The 19202-nt window shown below is 38.0% G+C and overlaps 1 protein-coding gene across 1 annotated transcript in view; it reads left to right on the top strand.

Annotated features, from left to right (window-relative positions):
• The window catches only part of FBN2 (fibrillin 2), a 231510-nt gene extending 212872 nt beyond the window's left edge, over nt 1-18638 (top strand). The window contains exons 56-65 of the mRNA XM_065873429.1: nt 77-202; nt 1516-1722; nt 2672-2797; nt 4393-4515; nt 5866-5982; nt 6604-6732; nt 8447-8566; nt 13041-13272; nt 14728-14899; nt 16746-18638. Coding sequence (XP_065729501.1) covers nt 77-202; nt 1516-1722; nt 2672-2797; nt 4393-4515; nt 5866-5982; nt 6604-6732; nt 8447-8566; nt 13041-13272; nt 14728-14899; nt 16746-17120 — 1727 coding nt within the window. The 3' untranslated portion in view covers nt 17121-18638. The remainder of the gene's footprint in view (nt 1-76; nt 203-1515; nt 1723-2671; nt 2798-4392; nt 4516-5865; nt 5983-6603; nt 6733-8446; nt 8567-13040; nt 13273-14727; nt 14900-16745) is intronic.
• Nucleotides 18639-19202: the final 564 nt, after the last annotated feature.

The raw sequence follows: 19202 nt of genomic DNA, 5'->3' as shown, positions 1-19202 counted from the left end.
TAACCCATTAGAAGATAAACTTGTAAATTACAATTTTATAGTCTACTCATGATTCACATTATTTGCTTTTCTAAAGATGAAAATGAATGCAGGACCAAGCCAGGAATCTGTGAAAATGGGCGTTGCGTTAACACTATTGGGAGCTATAGGTGCGAGTGTAATGAAGGCTTTCAGTCAAGCTCTTCAGGCACTGAATGCCTTGGTAAGTTGATAAACGAGTATATTTTACTTGGTAAATGAAACATCTGTTTTGTGACATCATCACAGAAGAGTTCTACATATGTATCCTTGTCTGCTAAACAGATTCCCCAATCTGAGTAATAATCCACATACCTCTTCTTTAAAGGTAGACATCTATTAAAATGACATATTTGTATATGTATGTGTTGTACCTACATCTATGCTTAATGTAAATAACCATCTTAAATGGTCTTTCCAAAATTAAGATTAATTAAGCTCTATGGAAAATGTGACGTTAGTAAAACTTACATCAGGGGATGATTTAATTCCAAAAGAAAATATTTGCTATGTAAGGTAAGCTTTGCTGTATTAATGATATTAAAGAATATGCCACATTTCAAAAATGCAGTGAAAGTTGATTTTTATTTTATGGTACAGGAAAATGTTTTACAAAATATTTTCTTTTGGAAAATATAAGTCTCAGACATTTTAATGATAACATGCATACATCATAAACCATTTTAGTTAATTATGAGCAGGTGTAAAAGTATGGAGTAGTACAATTTAAGGCAAACAGAGAACTAGCACTCATCACTGGATTTGGTGCAAAAATAGAACATTTCAACTACATCAGATTGTTCTCAAAATGCTGTCATCTGCTTCAAATCCTAGGAAATTATTAGTCAAGAAATTGGCTGTCTTAAATCTAGACCTTTTTGGAAATAGAAAAGATAACCTACAGAAAAAGTATTCTTTTCTGTTCATATTATTAACAGTTCATTAGGATGGTTCTTAAAACCACATAAAAGATCTCTTTGCCTACTTATATCATTGAAATCCCTTTATTTATAATTTAAAAACTACTTAATCCAATGTTTGAACAGTATTTTAGATGTCTAAAATACAGGAGATTAGATTGAATATGTACCAAAATTATAACATAGTCTAGAATTTGCTTTTCAAAAACAAATCCTGTTGCTCATTTGCTTATTAAAGGGAAATAATTTTCTTTGATTTTCCTTTTATCTGGATTCTACAGGAATGGTAGTTTACTATCACTTAGCTGCAGATGAAAAAAAAAGAAAAATCCCCAATCTATTTCTTAAATATAGTTTCACTTATTATTAAATTTAATAAACTGTGTTTAGTGAAAGAACACTCCATGAAATTAATCTCCAACAAAACTTTCTAATCATTGTCTTAAACATTGTCTTAAAAGAATATTTAGCTTTTAAGAAAGTATTTCTAAGGAGAACATTGATTGTCCTATTTAATTTGAAGACCAAGGTGTCAGTTCCTTGACATTGATGCCTATTAACTACATTCTCATTTCAGACAATCGACAGGGACTCTGCTTTGCAGAGGTATTGCAGACCATGTGTCAGATGGCATCCAGCAGCCGTAACCTTGTCACAAAGTCAGAATGCTGCTGCGATGGGGGGCGAGGCTGGGGTCACCAGTGTGAGCTCTGCCCACTTCCTGGAACTGCCCAGTACAAAAAGATATGTCCTCATGGCCCAGGATATACCACTGATGGAAGAGGTAAGGAGTTGAGGAAATTCATGCATATTATTAACACAGTGAACATTAAATCAGATTAATTTGAAGGAAGTAAAATAATAGCTAAAATATGTGTGCGTATGTTGTGGTTGTATATGCTTTTCGCTAATGCTTCAGAGACTTTGAAAGGTATAATCTTCATATTAAATCTAAAAGGCAGAATCTATTATTATTCCTATTTTAAAAGATAGAAACTGAAGCACAAAGCTTAAACGATAAATCATTTTCCCAAGATCACAGCCTTTTTAAGGGATGGACCAAGGAATGGAACATATCTGTCTAACCCCAAAGGCCATGGATAACTCCTGAACTATACTTGCTTCATTTAAATAAAGGTTACTTGTTTGTTTGTGTGTAACGCATTTGTTTGAGTGTACGCAGGGACTCATTCTGTTGGCAACATATTTACAAACCAGCAAGTCTCATAAATGATTAGTAGTTTCCATTTTTTTGGTACAATCAGTATACTAATGTCCTAAAAATATCATTTTCCTCTATTACTATACAGATTCTCGACCTTGTGCTTGATTACTTTGCTAATGAAACACTTTCTTCAGTCTAATACAAGTGTGAATTTAAAGCCAATCCATGGTATACTATCACAAATTCCAAATTAGTTGAACTTCAGAGGGGTAGCTTTCTAGATTCCCAAAAAATAATTCATACTTAGATTGCAGAACGAGTAGACTTCAGTGGGGCTTTAAACATAGCCTTCCTTTTGTTTACCTCTTCCTATCACTTCAGATTCTTTTTTTTCTCTCCCTTCCACGTTGCCACTGGACTGAATGATGAAAAGGTACACCAGCACAATTGCGATTGTTGGTTCTTAATGATCTGTCAATTCCTTAATTTCTCTTAGTTTCTAACCAGTTTTATTCTTGCATCTGTATTAAATTACATTTGTTTTTGCCTTGGGGTTTTTGGCGCACAGATATTGATGAATGCAAAGTTATGCCAAATCTCTGCACCAATGGTCAGTGCATCAATACCATGGGCTCCTTCCGGTGCTTCTGCAAGGTTGGCTACACCACAGACATCAGTGGAACCTCGTGTGTAGGTAAGGCGAGGCGAGGCGTCTCTGCATCTGGGTGGTTGTTTCCTACATGTCATTTACTGTCAGCAGAGTATCTTTATTATGGAGCTTTGGAATGTACATTTTGTTAAAAAATGCCATTCCTTTCAGCAGTGTGGTTCTTAATATCATAGGAGTTGTACAAGGCCTTGTCTAGTAATATGAGACACAGAATTGTTTAATTCATCAAAAAGTCTGTGCAATTAGGGAAACATAGAAATTATTAAAAATATATTTTCAACATTTTATGTTTAATTTAAAATGTATAAAGGCACGTTTGTTTGTCATTCTTTTAATGAAAGAATAGGACTTTTGATTGTGAAATTGTGTGTTTGCGTATGGAGAGAGTGCTTTTTGCTTGTCTCATTGTGGTTTTTTTGCATAAAATATACCAATTAAGCATCATCTAAAATTTCCAGTTGCAAAGCAGTCTCAGTACAGAGACCTTCTACATTTTTACAGTCTCTTTTTCTAATTTATTTTATTGTCTCATCGACACCATTCTGTGACAATTGGAGGGGGTTGGTAGCTTGCCTTTCTGAGTCTTTCCAAAGCATTTAGTTTTCATTAAAGAAAAAAAACTTTTCTCCTTCGTATTTCATCAACTTACATCAACTTGTTTTAATAACAAGCGTACCTGGCATGAAAAGGTTAAGAAAAACCAAACTAAATCTTAGTAAACATTCAACTCACTTGTTTGGGCAAGAGAGTGATAGAGACTAGGCTATCAATCATGAGCTTTTAGCATTCTGTGGGCTATCAATCAATGTGTTTTATGGGGGAAATGGAGGTGATTTGCTATCAGAGTCCTAGCAGAAAGAAGGTGGCATATTCAAATGAGGACAGTTTACAGAGACTTGTTTTTGACAAAGAGACAGTATATAAAGGTGTGGGTAGAGTGGGCAGAAACTGCAAGGGATAATAGTGAGTGCTGGGGCTGTACCACCTCTGGGCCAAAGATAGAGGGAAAGATTGAAACTTAGAAGAGGGAAGAAGTTTTGCCCAGAGACCTGCCTTGAGAGCATCTGTGACCTCTGATCCCATCTTGCGAGGAGGGAATTGAGGAATTAAGGACCAGCCTGAAGGCAGAGGGCAGGAGAGCCTGCTAATGGTGTCTGTGCAGTTCAGCTCCTGGGCCCGAAAACAGGGTGGACCAGGGTGAGGACTGCATCTGAAGGGGGAAGTGGGAGATTTCCAGCACAGTCTGTGATGCCAAAAGCTTCTTAGGGGAGTGTCAGCTAAGAGAGGTTGAGAAATCCTGCCACATCCACGTGTCAAAGGAAAGAAACTCTAGCCTTTAAGTTGATGATTCTCAAGCTGTAAACCAAAGTACACCAATCTAAAAAAATCTAGTGTGTTTTTTTGAACCCAGACAGTTGTTCCGGATATTATAATATTTGCCCAAGACACGCTCGACAGAGTAAACCGGTAAATTAATTTAGAGAAAATTGTTCTGTGCCTCATTTCTATTTTCCATTTTAAGTTGAAGAGGAAAAAGATGAAGCGAGAATATGGAGGGAGGAAAGGGACTGGTTTTCCCTTCTAACCAATAATTTAATCCTCACATCACTTTTGCTTAGATCTTGATGAATGTTCACAGTCCCCAAAACCCTGCAACTTCATCTGCAAGAACACGGAGGGGAGTTACCAGTGCTCCTGTCCTCGGGGCTATGTCCTACAGGAGGACGGAAAGACATGCAAAGGTGAGTGAAGAGTCTGCATTCTTCTGAAAAAAGAGTCCTCTCTTTTTCCAGATTCAAAGTCAGCTAATCAGGGATGATACTGTGTGTCTCACCTTCACTAAAGCACATCTTCCTAGTGACCATTTTATGATTCATAGAAAATTCTACCAAAGGACACATGCCAGGAGGCAGAGAGAATTAAAACCCGGGTTACAGTGGTTTGCTTCTTACAGCAAACCACCCAAACTGAAAAATAAATTAAATAATACAGAAAGCTATGGTGAAGGAAGAGCTTGAACAACTAAAATAATATTTATTTTGTTGCTTATCTGAGATTTCATTTCTCTAAACTATCTTTATTACACATTTACTGCAGAAGATTGAAAATGAATAGGTAAATTTAAATTTTTGCTTACATAGTTTTAGTAGTAATTATCAAACTAAATTAGATAATTAAAAGAGCTTCAATACTATACTCATATGTTCAATTTTATAGTAAACCTCATCGGTATGAAAATAATGGACTGAGGAAATTCCTAATTAAATTTTTGAAATACAGTTTATTCTCAAGAAGATGAAGTTTTACTTCCAAGAAATACCAGAAAACAAATAGAATAAAATAATAGGAAGCAATATTAGACCCTTGGCTCTACTTAGTGAACCGTTATGAGTCAATTTAATTTTGCACATTTATAGTTATTTTTATTTGAGTGCAACTGTGTGTGTGTGTTTTAAGCTTTAAAGTAGTTAGTCTTGTCTGCATCTTACATTGCTCTGTGAATTTATTTAAATGTGTTTTCCCATATTAAGTTCCAATCCAACCAAAATCAGATTTTGAGTTTTCTATCAGTATAGTTCAAATACTAGTTCCATTTATGACTAGAATTATAGATGCTGTGATTTTGCTTCTTCTGGTATTTATGATGGTGTTTTCATTTGGATCCTGAGAACCTGACTCAGTGTTTGTGTTAAGACCTTCATCAATTTTCAGATTCTGTTTTATTTTTGTTTAATCCCTTCTTTAATAGAAATAAGTGACCAGCCATGTACTAAACTGTGCATTAAATACAAGAATTATAACCTTTGGATATTAGTTTTGAGAACAGTTCATGAACACCACTATGATTCATCCTTTCAGTTTTTTATTTTAAGAAAACTTTGTGGTATGTATCACCTTATCCATCCTATCATTGTAGCTCATCATATTTATGCTGCTTAAGTATGTGAAAAGAAACCCCTTGCCATATGCATATGGATATGTACAAAGCTTCCAACAAAAATCTAGACAAAATACTCCTCGTGGCTTCCTGAGAAAGGAGGCAAAGCTAGATAACTCTGCTCCAATTTTCATAGGCTTCTCTTTCATTGCAGACCTTGATGAATGTCAAACCAAACAGCACAACTGCCAGTTCCTCTGTGTCAACACTCTGGGAGGTTTTACCTGTAAATGTCCACCTGGTTTCACACAGCATCACACTGCTTGTATTGGTAAGACAAAACTACAAAAGAGAAATTTTGCAAACTTTTAGTAGAAGCCTAAAACTGTACTTAAAAAATGGTAGAATAATGGCTCAGTATTTACATTAAAACCAATCCCTCATAATTACTGGTCTAAAAATGTTGTTAATAATAGATTTTTTTTCACTAGAACAATATCCAAAGGAAAAAATCCTATATAGTCCAAGCACATGCACACGAGGCGTATTCCAGGCAATGCCTTTATATTGCATTCTAAATATAACCATGTTTGTTCAGATAAAATATGAGTAAAGGCTCACTGTAATTTAGAACATGCTAATGAACATGCTGGGTTTTTTTTTTTTTTTTATGTTAGAAGGCACACAGGTTAAGAGACTTTGTCTGTACTATCGAAAACCGTGTCCTCAATTGACCCCAAAATATGCTCTAATTTCAAATCTCTTGAAATATATTTTTTCTGACCATTTTTGCCTTTAACTTGACCATGAATAATGGTATACATTTCCCGAAAATTCTGTTTTCACATCATGAAACTTAGGCTTTCATACTTCACTTTTTACTTCATGTAGTAAAATTTGAGTCATACAATAATTGGGAAGCTTGACGCTCTCCCACTTTGTGCTTTGCTAGACAACAATGAATGTGGGTCTCAGCCTTCACTTTGTGGAGCAAAAGGAATCTGTCAAAACACCCCTGGAAGTTTCAGCTGCGAATGCCAAAGAGGGTTCTCTCTTGATGCCACGGGACTGAACTGTGAAGGTGAGTTTATTTGCTCAAATATTCTTATTCTAATACAGCAAACTGTTTTCTTTTAACTTCCAAGCCACTCAATGAGCAGTTGAGATCATCTCAAAAGAAAAAAAATTAACAAAATAAAACCCAGAAATTGATGTTTTTGTTCATAAATTTTCATATATCATTTTGGGGGCAGAGGAAAACCTTAATGTGATGAAACAAAAATTCTGTGAGTACAAATTGGCTTCTAAAGTAACTGTTTACCTAATTACTGATCTAAAAAAGAATTGAACTGAAAAAGAATTCTGTACTTAATTTAGTTTACAGTGGTGTATGAGTATACCAGAAAAAAACTTGATGTCTGTTCCATGATACTTGAATGTGTAACTGTTACGTGTGAGACAAAGAACGAATTATAGAGAACCGAAAAAATGTACAGAAAGCTCTGGGGAAAACTGATGGCGATTTTATTTGGTCTGAGACTCCTGATTCACTCTCTTTTCTATAAAGGGCATTTCCTATAAAGTCTCTGTCACAATAGGTATTTCCTATTAAGTCCAAGGGAACATTTAAGTAGGAATAAAATAAGAATTTGCCTGTGGTCAATAAAATATTATATTGTTCTTCAGTATTTCTATTGCAAGTGCTAGCGTATGAGACAAATGTACTAGGATTGGTAGCTTTTACAAAATGCTCATGCCAGAGATTCTGAGAGCATATACATCCCCTTTATATTTTTATATACAATTGTAATTTATGTCTTTATTGATATTAGTCACCCTTTAATTAATTATTCTTAGAAATATATGATTTTGAATTCTAGAAATATATTCAAAATTGTTAATATTCTCTAAGAATTACTCAAAGTTTTTTAATATACTCTAAGAATTATAGGACTTCTATATGCATCTAATTTTCCGCCAAGAAAAATTCAGTTTAAAAATTTTCTATTTTAATATTTTGTATTCGAAGTCATTGAGACTTTGAAAGTATTCTGAACATACAGCTGCTTGCCATGTGTGGGTTTGGCTTGTAACCATCCACATAAGATATCATTTATTAATTATCCATATAAATTTGTTATGCATACATCAGACATGCCAATTTCATTTCACTTTTTATGGGTAGGTTTCAAAGCCTCAGTTGTCATTCCAGAAGAGTATGCATGTCTGAACAAAGAAATTATTCCATATGTGTCATAATACTATATCGTGTCTAAAAATAACATATTTAGAATACTTTAAATTTGCATCTAATTAATCTTGAATGGTAATAAAATTTTTTGTGTGCAAACCATTATACTTTTTAGGTATTTCTGTAGTGCTTGTATCTTCCCAAAAATGAGGATTATATGTCAATCACTTTTGAACCTACTGGAATATATAATGCAAAGATATTTATATCATTTACCAAATAAATCATACCGTATGTAGTTAATCCATCCAAAATGCACAACATTTGTGGTTGCTATGGTTGATTTGCTGACATTAAGTTGTTATTTAGAGCACTGACGTGGCATGGCTGGTGGATAGCATAAGAATGATGTGGTTTCTTATCTCAGAACTGTTCTCTGCACCACCACTGATTAATAACCATGTGACTTGGAAAAATCACAGCCCCTCAGTATGTCTTGTTTGTTTGTTCCTGCGATAATAGTTACCCCAGGCTGTGTTTGGAGTTCATTTAAGAATAGTAGAAGAAAGGTTACATAAAGATCTTGCCGGGATTGTTTTTGCAGATGTTGATGAATGTGATGGAAACCATAGGTGCCAGCATGGCTGCCAGAACATCCTGGGAGGCTACAGGTGTGGCTGCCCTCAAGGATATATTCAGCATTACCAGTGGAATCAGTGTGTCGGTGAGCACTCGCTTGTTACACAGCATCTGCTTTTCTCACCTTAAAGTATCTTTGAGTAAAAAGAACGAACAATAAAGACTGGCATTTCAGTGTAGCTTTAAACCCTAGAACTTAAAAACCAGTACTTAGGACTGATGCACGGGGATCCATTAAACTAGTCTCTGTACATGTGTGTATTTGAAAATATACATAATAAAAATATTAAGTACCTAAATAGTAACTCAACTAGAGCTTTCATAATTTTAATTTTCTGCTAGGTGTAATTCTAAGTTTCTGAAGATGGTGTCAAGAATCATCATCTTCACATGTTAAGGTCAGAGGGCTTTTATCGGTAATTTAGTATCTTTTGATTGGGGGTTGAAGGATTGCCCATCCATCGCCCTCATATAAATCTAAAGGGATTCAGATCAACTTAATGAGCACCATTCATCTGTGCTCTCCAGTCACATATTTAATGAAGAGGCTAAAGGATTTTAAGGTAGAAAAAGTACCTAGTTACAGCAAATTCTATTGAAAACTCCATACAAAAGTGTTTATAAAATAAAATCTGTAGGCACTCAGCTCCCTTTCTTGCACTTGATAGAGTCATGGAAATTCTCCTTTTAAGGAGAGATTGATCAAAGAGAACATTACCCTCTACTTGAATGGCTGGCTAACTTAGTTAGCATATGCCTAATTTCTTGGCTCCATTTGAATGCCCTTCATAGAGGCACCATCCAACACAGTGTGACATTAGATGCTGGCACAGCAGAACAGAAAGGGGAACAGTGGTCCTGCTGAGAAACAGTGGGGTACTTCCTGTTTCTCTGTAGTCATTTAAATTACCCCACGTGTATTTCAGATCTTTTACTGTGAGCAATCCACTAAATAAATTAACCTGATTTTATCCTTGGTGATCTTCTGAAAAGAAATTTCTAATGACAGTTTAGTGAATTGAGAAAATCAAGACAAATTTCAAAGGAGGGAAAGCAACTCTGAACGTCATCGCAAGTCTGCTGTGGCCTTGTGCCAGGTTAAAGACAGATGCTTAGCCACACCACAAATAGACACTCGTGGGGGAAATGCAAAAACCACCAATGATCTAGGAGTTAAGGACAGAGTTTGCAAGGATTATCAAAATGATGAGTTAGGCAGTCAATCAAAATAACTTCATAAGTTTAGTTTACTTCTTTTCTCTTCATAGAAAAAAGAATGTCGCAGAAGTTGTTATGCCCTGATTTATTGATTCATAAACAGAGATAAAGTATAGGCACACTCTTCAGAACATAGGGAATGGTACTTTTTTAGATAGCTATTAAAACAATATGAAACGATTTTATTGTGTTGTTTATAAAATATGAGGCCCAAGCCTCTATTTGGTTAACACCACGGACTTCTTGTTTAATTCTACAGAACTTAAAGCAAAAGAATGATCCTCTAATATTTCACACGTGTCAGCTTAACTAAAATTCTTGTTTTTAAAGTGATCATGAGTGGAAATAGGAACATGTATGGAGTATCCACTCAATTTCTACGTTTTTAAGTTTCCAGGAGTTTCTGTCTGTAAGCATTTAGTGCGAAAATAGCCACACAGGTTTTCACTGAATTTGGTCTAACTTAAAGTCAGGGCTATGTGATGTATCCCAGTTCTTCTTGCTGGGATCCTTGGAATAGGCACTTAAGCAAGGCAGTCACCCCAAAGCAGCTCACGCTGGAGTCTAGCCAGAGGCCAGTGTGCCTTCTAGTCAGGAGAGACCCCCATGGACAGAGGGATAAGTGGTTTCAAAGATGAGTTCAAAGCTAAAGATACATAAACAGATATCCCCAATTGCAAGAATTAATTTGTTAGCTTGCTCTGCTAAAATGGGCCTCTATAAGCAGCAGGCCCCTGGTAAGTAAGATGAAGCAGGGGTTTAATTTGAAAGATTCGAGATTCTTCTGTGCAGGGTTGAGCAGTCCAGGTGGTCTCTAGTAAAATTGCTGACTTTCTTGCCTTGAACCCACAGAACACAGTTGGAATTTTAACTCAAATATATGGCAGTAAGAGAATTAAACAACCCATTGGGAACTAATAAAAGCAACAAGTTAGCAAAATAACAAGCATTATAACAAAATGCAAATCGAAAGGCCACAAATCATTTTTATCTGTCACTATGGGTATGAAATATCTTCAGTTATTCATATGATTGAGGGGGGAATATAGTATGAAGTGTTTCAGACAGATTTAAGTGGGGTCCCCTTGTAAAAAGACAAAAATGTTAGTGCATCAGATAACTTAAGTAATATTAAATTGTAAACCTACAATGTTGTTAATACTACTACCAATTTAAGAAAAATGACAGTTCTTGTAAGTGTTAATAATGAAAAACGTTTTTAATTCAAATGAATACTTTCAGAAGTTTCCAGCCAGTTACCACAGAACATTTATAACATTCTGGTACGTGGACTGTACAGATTTAGGTAACATTCTCAAATATATGCAAGCATGACGATTATTCCAAATTGAAAATAAGGGAATATTATTAACATTTGCATATGGTTACTTCTAAGTATATGAAGCTTTGGGTTATGTGGTGTCAGCAACTTCTAGTTCCTTGTATGTCCTTTTCAAAATAACTTGAACATGGTTTAGCGAGGCTTGAGTCAGCTCAAAGTGGGTCTCAAACAGGAACATATTTTCAAAGTCAGATTACCTAAGCCTATAGAATTATGCTGTGATGTACGTTTATAGCATATAAACGTGAAGTCTATCCTGGTGCTTCCAGAAATTTTACCTACTTAGAAATGTTCGTGTCAGTGGTATGTTTAAAAGCAATTTATTCAACTAACTAGTTTTGCCTGGTAATTTTTCTACCTAACACAGTGTCGAATACTATATTCATAGCAGGATCATTTTGTTAAATTATAACCTAACTCACATTCTCCATTAGGAGAGAAACACCACATATAAATGTCAGATTTAATTATAAAAGCAGATGAGCCTTTGAGGCAGAATTCCAAGTCTTTCATATGTAGAAATAAAATAGTTATATTTATGTCATAGGTAGCCTGGTTATTAAGAATTTGTACATATTAGGTAATCGTAGCACATTTCATATCCAGTAATTAAGAATTCTACATTTGGCAGTTTGGTTTAATTCTGAAACTATAATCACGATACAGAAATGTGCCTAATAACATCAGCCCTCTCAATAACCTCTGCGCCATAGCTAATGAAGTTTAATTTCCTGTGTGAGAGGCCTCTTCACTGAGACTGTATCTGCATCTTCTGTAATCTCTCTGAGCTCCTGCAGATAAGCACTTTCCTGTAGCTGCTGTGTCCCAAGGGTACACCTAATTGCAAATGGGCCTGTTTCCCCACATGGGCTGAACCATAGACTTGTCAGGTATTAGGTAAACAGACACACTATGCTCCAGTGCAGTCATGAGAATTTGAAAGAATTCCACAGACCAAATGTGACTGGTGCCCAGGGTGACATTTGGATTATAATAAAGCCAACAGGGGTCAAGCCACAAAATAGGTATCAACCAGATAGTTAAGAGCAAAATTGTCGTCTCCAAAGTTAAAAGCACAATCAAGCTTTGAATTTGTAAAAATGATAAGAGCAGCTGAAAGTATCAACCTGTAATTATCTTGCTGTCAGGCATTTATGGTATAATGTGAGTCATTAAACTAGTAAAACCTATGTCAGCTGATGGCTTGGTGCAAACCCATGTCAGAAGGCAAAGTCTGCACTTGATGCATTCTCAAGTGTTAAAAATGTACAAGGTTATTGGTTCAGAATGTTCAATTAAATAATGTTTATTTCAGTTATTTTCATTTAAGGTATTTAAATTTTTTATCTGCTTTTCTTTCCATATATAGTGAAGGCTTTGGGAATTGCTGGGAGAATGGATAAAAATACAGATATAAATAGAGGCTTTTAAAAAATTGACATATAATTCACATACCATAAAATTCACCTTCTAAAATGTACAGTTCAGTGGTTTTTAGTATATTCTCACAGCAGTGTGCAAACGTCAACACCACAACATCTTCATCCCCCTAGAAAGAAACCCCATACCCATTAGAAGTCATTCTCCATTTCTTCCTCCCTGCAACTCCTGGCAATTAGCAATCTGCTTTGTCTCTGTGAATCTATCTGAAGTGTAGCCTTTTGAAGTAACCTTCTGATAATAGAATAGAAGAGTTCTTCAGTAGTCAAACTGCAAATATCTGTCCCCAGAGGCTGCCAGGGTATTCCAAAAAACCTAGTACAAACAGAATATAAAAGGGCGGGGCAAGGTTTTAAGTCATAATTTAGGGGGATTTGTTGGGTCTTGTTGTGTTTTTTTTAATTTCATAGGCTTTGCAAATCGACCATCAGGGTAAACATTTAAAAAATACGGTTCTAGAGCTATTTCCCCTGTAAAATCGTAGGTACTTTGAAACTCAGGCTCTTCTTTGCCCCACTGCCCCTACCCCTTGTAAGGGTCTCTTGCTTTATGTTCATAGATGAGAATGAGTGCTCCAATCCAAATGCCTGTGGCTCTGCTTCCTGCTACAACACCCTGGGGAGCTACAAGTGCGCCTGCCCCTCTGGGTTCTCCTTCGACCAGTTCTCCAGTGCCTGCCACGATGTGAACGAGTGCTCGTCTTCCAAGAACCCGTGCAATTACGGCTGCTCCAACACGGAAGGGGGCTACCTCTGCGGCTGCCCACCTGGCTACTACAGAGTGGGACAGGGGTAAGGCCCTCCACCTCCCCGCACACAGGAAGGCGAGCGTGGTCCAGCTCAGGCTGCCCTCCCTGTGTTCAGGCCGCCTGGCCACCCGGCACTGGGGTGGGGGGGAAGTTCATGGTGATTAAAAGCCCACAGGGGAAAAGCATTGATCAGGGCACTTAGGGAATGGGAGGAGGAAGCACATGGAAGAAGGCATGTGGATTACCTCCTTTGTGGTGAGCATAAGACTCAAATGTGTGTACAGGTATCACTCTCTTGCCTCTTAAAATGGCCTGAGTGGATTCAGTTGGATCCCTCAAGGCCAGAGACAAGCAGTTGTCTAAAAATGCTGTGGCTCACGTGTTGTCAGAGACACCTGAGTTAAGTACAAATGGAAATGGCTTCACCCCAGATTCTTCTGTGAATTTTGGCAGGTGCTAGCTCCATGCTCCCTGAGGAAGGAGTTGTTTCTCTCTTTGCTCATCTGGTTTTTTGTTGCACAGAGAGGATGCGCCTGGTTGGTGTGACACTGTCTCCTCAAGGCTGGGTTCCCTCCAGCTAGTCGCACTTTCCCAAGTGCAGCTGTCTCAAGTCCTATCAGCTGCAGATGAGGTTCTGGCCACCTGCATCCTTCCTTCAAGGAAGTCAGTGCTCAACAGCATAGAAGATAAGAGTTTAGGAGTCAGTCAGGGTCACCCTCCTCAGAAGGAGCAGTGTGTGAGTCAGACGCTGAGGGTCGTGGACTAGTATGTCCACTGTGGTTACATAATAATGCTTGAAACAAAAGTCGTGGTGTAGACAAGGGTCATTTAGAGCCAGCTCGCTGAGTCTTTCACTAACCAGAATTGGAGTTCAGAAATCTCAGTTGGTAAAGCAGAGAGCTTTGTTGTGAGCAGCAAACATAGGCTTCAGGCTTTTGAATCAAAAGAACTTCTGGGGCTTCCCTGGTGGCGCAGTGGTTGAGAGTCTGCCTGCCGATGCAGGGGACACGGGTTTGTGCCCTGGTCCGGGAAGATCCCACATGCCGTGAAGCGGCTAGGCCCATGAGGCATGGCCACTGAGCCTGCGCGTCCAGAGCCTGTGCTCCACAACGGGAGAGGCCACAACAGTGAGAGGCCCGCGTACTGCAAAAAAAAAAAAAAAAAAAAAAAAAGAACTTCTGGCACTCTCTTTGGAAATTCATACTTAATTTTTATCTTCCTGATTTAACTACACATAGTGCTTCAGTCTAATTAGGATAGAAAATTGGGGAAACTTGGGGCTCACTCTTAGAAGAATTTTGCTGTTCAGAATAAAGGAGAATCTCATGTATTAAGTGTTGAAGAAAAGAGTTACCAAGACTATTAGGTTTTTATATTTATGATCTTAGGGTTTGCTTTGTGGGTTTCTTATTTTGGAAAAATCTCTGCTCTACCTCTGGAAAACAGTAGTCAACATTATAATGAAGTCTAACATCACCTTGCATCCTATTGCAAATAGCCACTGTGTCTCAGGAATGGGATTTAACAAAGGGCAGTACCTGTCAATGGATGCAGAAGTGGATGAAGAGAACGCTCTGTCCCCGGAAGCATGCTATGAGTGCAAAATCAACGGCTACTCTAAGAAAGACAGCAGACAGAAGAGAAGTGTTTATGAACCCAAACCCACTGCTGTGAGTAACCTCACTTTGTTTTGTCACCAGATTTTATCCATATGGAGTCACGTATATTTTGCAGTAAACTTTTATGTAGGTTTCAGCCTCAGTGAAGCTAAAACTGTCATGAAATTTATTGGCTAAATTCATGGACACACTATGGCAGAGACAAGTAAATTAAAATTAGAGGCATTTTTAGCTCAAAACACAAGGACTGGGGGACTTTAAGATTCACAGTTTCAGATCATATGTTTTCATTTTTTTGATTTGTGCCAGAAGGCAATAATATGGCCTTCTAGGAAATAGCTATTTTGAAATGATTCAAAAACCAAAATTATTTTGAATCTGTCCAGTTCTGTTGTATACATATGTAGTGCACTGGGCTGATTTTAATTTTCAGTAGGTAAGCCAACTTGGTCTTATATTGTAATATTTATAAGACAGGTGTTCCTCCCATAAAGAGTTTATCTCCACATAACTTGTATTTTGTAAGGAGCTGAAGATCTGAACTGCCTGCTGCTGCTATGTCTTTGCTGTTCATAGTAGTTAGCCGAGTGGTTAAAGGGGCAGGCCACAGACTTCATGATTTTGAATATGTTCCCTGATCCTCCCTACTTACTACCCATGTTACATGGGCCATTTTACTTAACCTCTCTCTACCTCAATTTCTTCACCTGTGAAATGGGAATAAAAATAATTACCTCTGAAGGCTGACAAGAAGATTGAGTGATTACTGTGAAGCTCCTGGAATGGTGCCTGGCATAAGCATCGTACGTGTTCTCCGAATAGTACCCAGTATCTGGAGATGTTTTCCCCCAGTCATCAGGGAGAGTACCATCCTTGTCAGTTAGTGTTACTGCAGAATTCCCCATCAAAAAACCTAGTCTTCAACTCACTGGCTGTGTGAATTGGGCAATTTGTTTCAGTTTTCTGGGCCTCAGAAACTTATTTGTAAGACTAGATAGACTTCGCTAGCCAAAAAGTCTCTGGTTCTATTTTATAATAATAAATAGGCCAGCATTACATTTACCTTGCGGAGACTGAGGTGTCTAACTGATATTTAAGTATGGCAACTGAGATATTCATCAAGTATCCCAAACTACAAATCCAGAAATTCTGCTCATAAAACCTTCCCATCGTAGTTCTGGGGACAGGATTTTGTCTGCACACTGATGGGGGCACTTCTGCACCACTTTTCTCAAGTTTTTGGCAGGTGCCCACTCAATGCATTGATTTTTTTTTTTTTGCCTGTCTTACTGAAATATCATTCCTAAACCTCCCATACCGCTGACTGAGGGAGACTTGGTTCATCTGGGCCATGCCCCATTGGCTTTTTACCAAAGCTGGTTCAAACCTGAGCCCTGACGACTCTGCAGTTCCCTCCCTCTGCACTAACAGCTCCCAGCAAAGACACTCACTCACGGTTTGTGACCATAAAATCAACCTGGGCCTTCAGAGTGAAGAGCCCTCTGGGGACAGTCCCTGCTGTTAGATAACAGCTGCACTTCTCGTTTTAACTCCAGGAAAAAAAAAAAATTACAGTCATTTCCTAAATTGTCTCTTGTTTATTATTAATAAGCATGATATTCCATAAACTCAACAAAGAAAACTTGAAATGTGAGTGCTCCCCATAGGCCCAGACCTGAAACTTTACCTGGATAAGGCTGAGTGAGAAGTCGTAAAGATTTACAGGGCATACTCTGTGGAATTGACCTTTTCTCCCAGCTGACAGTAAGTTACAAGCAGAGTGCAGAGGGGCAGAGACACATCGTCCTTGTGGCTGCACCCCGACAACAGGCTCCTTTCGAGTCATCTACCTGTGCTGTCGAAGGTCTTCCCACATCGTTTCCTGCTCTTTCTCCAGGTTGAACAGATCAGCCTGGAGAGTGTCGACATGGACAGCCCCGTGAAAATGAAGTTCAACCTTTCCGGCCTTGGTTCTAAGGAGCACATCCTAGAACTCATGCCCGCCATTGAGCCACTCAACAACCACATCCGCTATGTCATCTCCCAAGGGAATGACGATGGCATCTTCCGCATCCACCAAAGGAATGGGCTCAGCTACTTGCACACGGCCAAGAGGAAGCTCGTGCCTGGCACATACACACTGGAAGTCACTAGCATCCCTCTCTACAAGAAAAAGGAGCTTAAGAAACTGGAAGACAGCAATGAGGACGACTACCTCCTAGGGGAGCTCGGGGAGGCTCTCAGAATGAGGCTGCAGATTCAACTCTATTAACCCCTTGCAGACTTTGTTCCAGGCTCAAATCCCTGCACAGCCAGCCTTCTGAAGCCTCTGAGAAATCAATGACTAATTTTAAAGAGGAAAAAAAAAGACTTTTATTTCTTTCCTCCCTGTTTCAGACTTTAGGATGTTGACCCTCACAGGGAGTGATAATTAGACTCTGGTGTGGCCAAAGATTTGAGTACAGAGGCAACCGTGGTTACTGTATTTTCTATATAACTTCACTTTAAAATATATTAAAAAAAAAAAAACCTAAATATTCAAGAGATCAGCATATGGCACTAAATGCACAAAAATAATGTGAGCTTTTTTTTTCCTGTTAGCAGTCTGTAACACTTTGGGTATTTTGCTATAGTTGCTAATTAAAAAAAATATAGATGTTTATTTATTTTTAATGCAGTAATATATGGAGAAATGAACAAACTATGTAAACAAAAAGGGAAACTCACTTGTTTTTCTTTAGATTTATAAATTTGAGCTATTTCTTTTAGAGGTGCTTTTTAAAAAATTCAGTAGATTCAAGAGGTGTTTCCGTTGGTTTTCTGCCAGTCATCCAACTGGTACACATCTGATTATTTTAAAGGAAGCCTCACAGAGCTGAACGGGCAGTGTAATCAATGTGTCATTAGATCCTTTATAAAGGAGATCACAGCCAGAGCAGCTCATTGTGATGATATTTCACATCACCAGACACACCAGGCAACAGAAGATGAAGCACACAACCACTGTAGCAAAATACCTTGACTGCTTGTGAGACCAGTAGCGTTGCAGGCCAAACCGTACTGTATTTCCTTCTCATAACCTCAAGGAAGCACATGTGCTACCCACAACACCTCATTCTTACCCAGGGCGTGCTGCATACTTGTGGTACTGTAGGCAGCTGAAGAACTGCTGTTCCTTCGGAAAGGAACACCTGGCGTTCTGTAGTGTTTGGTGCTGTCTTAGATTAATGGTGCATTTATTATGTTCAAGCTATTTCAGGATTGCCATATGTGCAAACAAATCATGCAGTACAGCCAAGGAATATATGTTGTTTTTTTTTTAAATCCAATTTTTTTAGAATTTTCATTAATACTGTAGTTATACACCATATGTCTCGTTTTATCATAGCCTATTGTGTATGAAAGATGTTTGTACAATGAATTGATGTTTAGTTTGCTTTAGTCATTTAAAAAGATATTGTACCAGGATGTGCTAATAAGAGTAAGTCCCCGCGTTCTTCTCAACCCAAGAACCTGTCCCTGGACCAGTGACCAAACCTCATATGTGAAATGGCCAAAGCACATGCAGGCTCTGGGTTGTTCCTCTCACACCTGTGCTGACCAAAGATTAGTCACCAGTTAGATCCAGTTTGGGACTTTGTTTTGTTTTCTAATAACTAAAAAAACAAACAGTGTAAATTTGTAATCAAGTGTTTATGAGGAAAAACTTATGGCTTTTGGTTTTGTTTGTTTTCGTAGGTCTGTGTATCAAATATGACACTTTTCTTGCAATAAAGCTTATTTTGGGGTAGCTTTCCGACTGAGAGTTTTATGGGACTACAACCCCTGTTTTGTTTGTGGGAGGGGCCGGGGGCTTTGCTTACAGGGACCTGTATGAAAGTACCAGAAGGAAAGCCAGGCACATTTACAAGAAAACAAGCGACTGCTGTCAAGTCTGTGACACAAAGTAGGCAGGAGTGTCCAACTGACAATTACAATGTAAGGTCATATCCAAATTGAAGGACATAGTCAAGGCAGTTGGTTGTTCACTTCTGCATAGACTCTAAGCCTCCAAGGACCCATCTTCCTAGAGACCTCAGAATCTCTTCACTTCATCCTCACCTGTGGTTTGGGTGCCATTGTGTTAAAGCACCCTAAGACACCTGTGAGGAAGTGAAACATTCTCTTAAAGAGTCTTCCTTCTTAGGGTTTTCCTGAACTTGAGTTTTTAGTCAAAAGTATGCAGCAGGCATACCCCGGTCCAAATGGCACCTTCACCAAAAATAACAGGAAGAGAGCTTCCTGTCTCTTGCGGTGTTGTACACTGTCCTCACAGGACAAGTGTATAGATAGGAGAAGTCGTTGAACAGGGACT

The sequence above is a fragment of the Phocoena phocoena genome, chromosome 3 (assembly GCF_963924675.1).
Source record: "Phocoena phocoena chromosome 3, mPhoPho1.1, whole genome shotgun sequence".
Taxonomy (NCBI): domain Eukaryota; kingdom Metazoa; phylum Chordata; class Mammalia; order Artiodactyla; family Phocoenidae; genus Phocoena; species Phocoena phocoena.
Note: the sequence above shows the minus strand (reverse complement) of the source record. Positions and strands in the feature narration are given on the sequence as shown.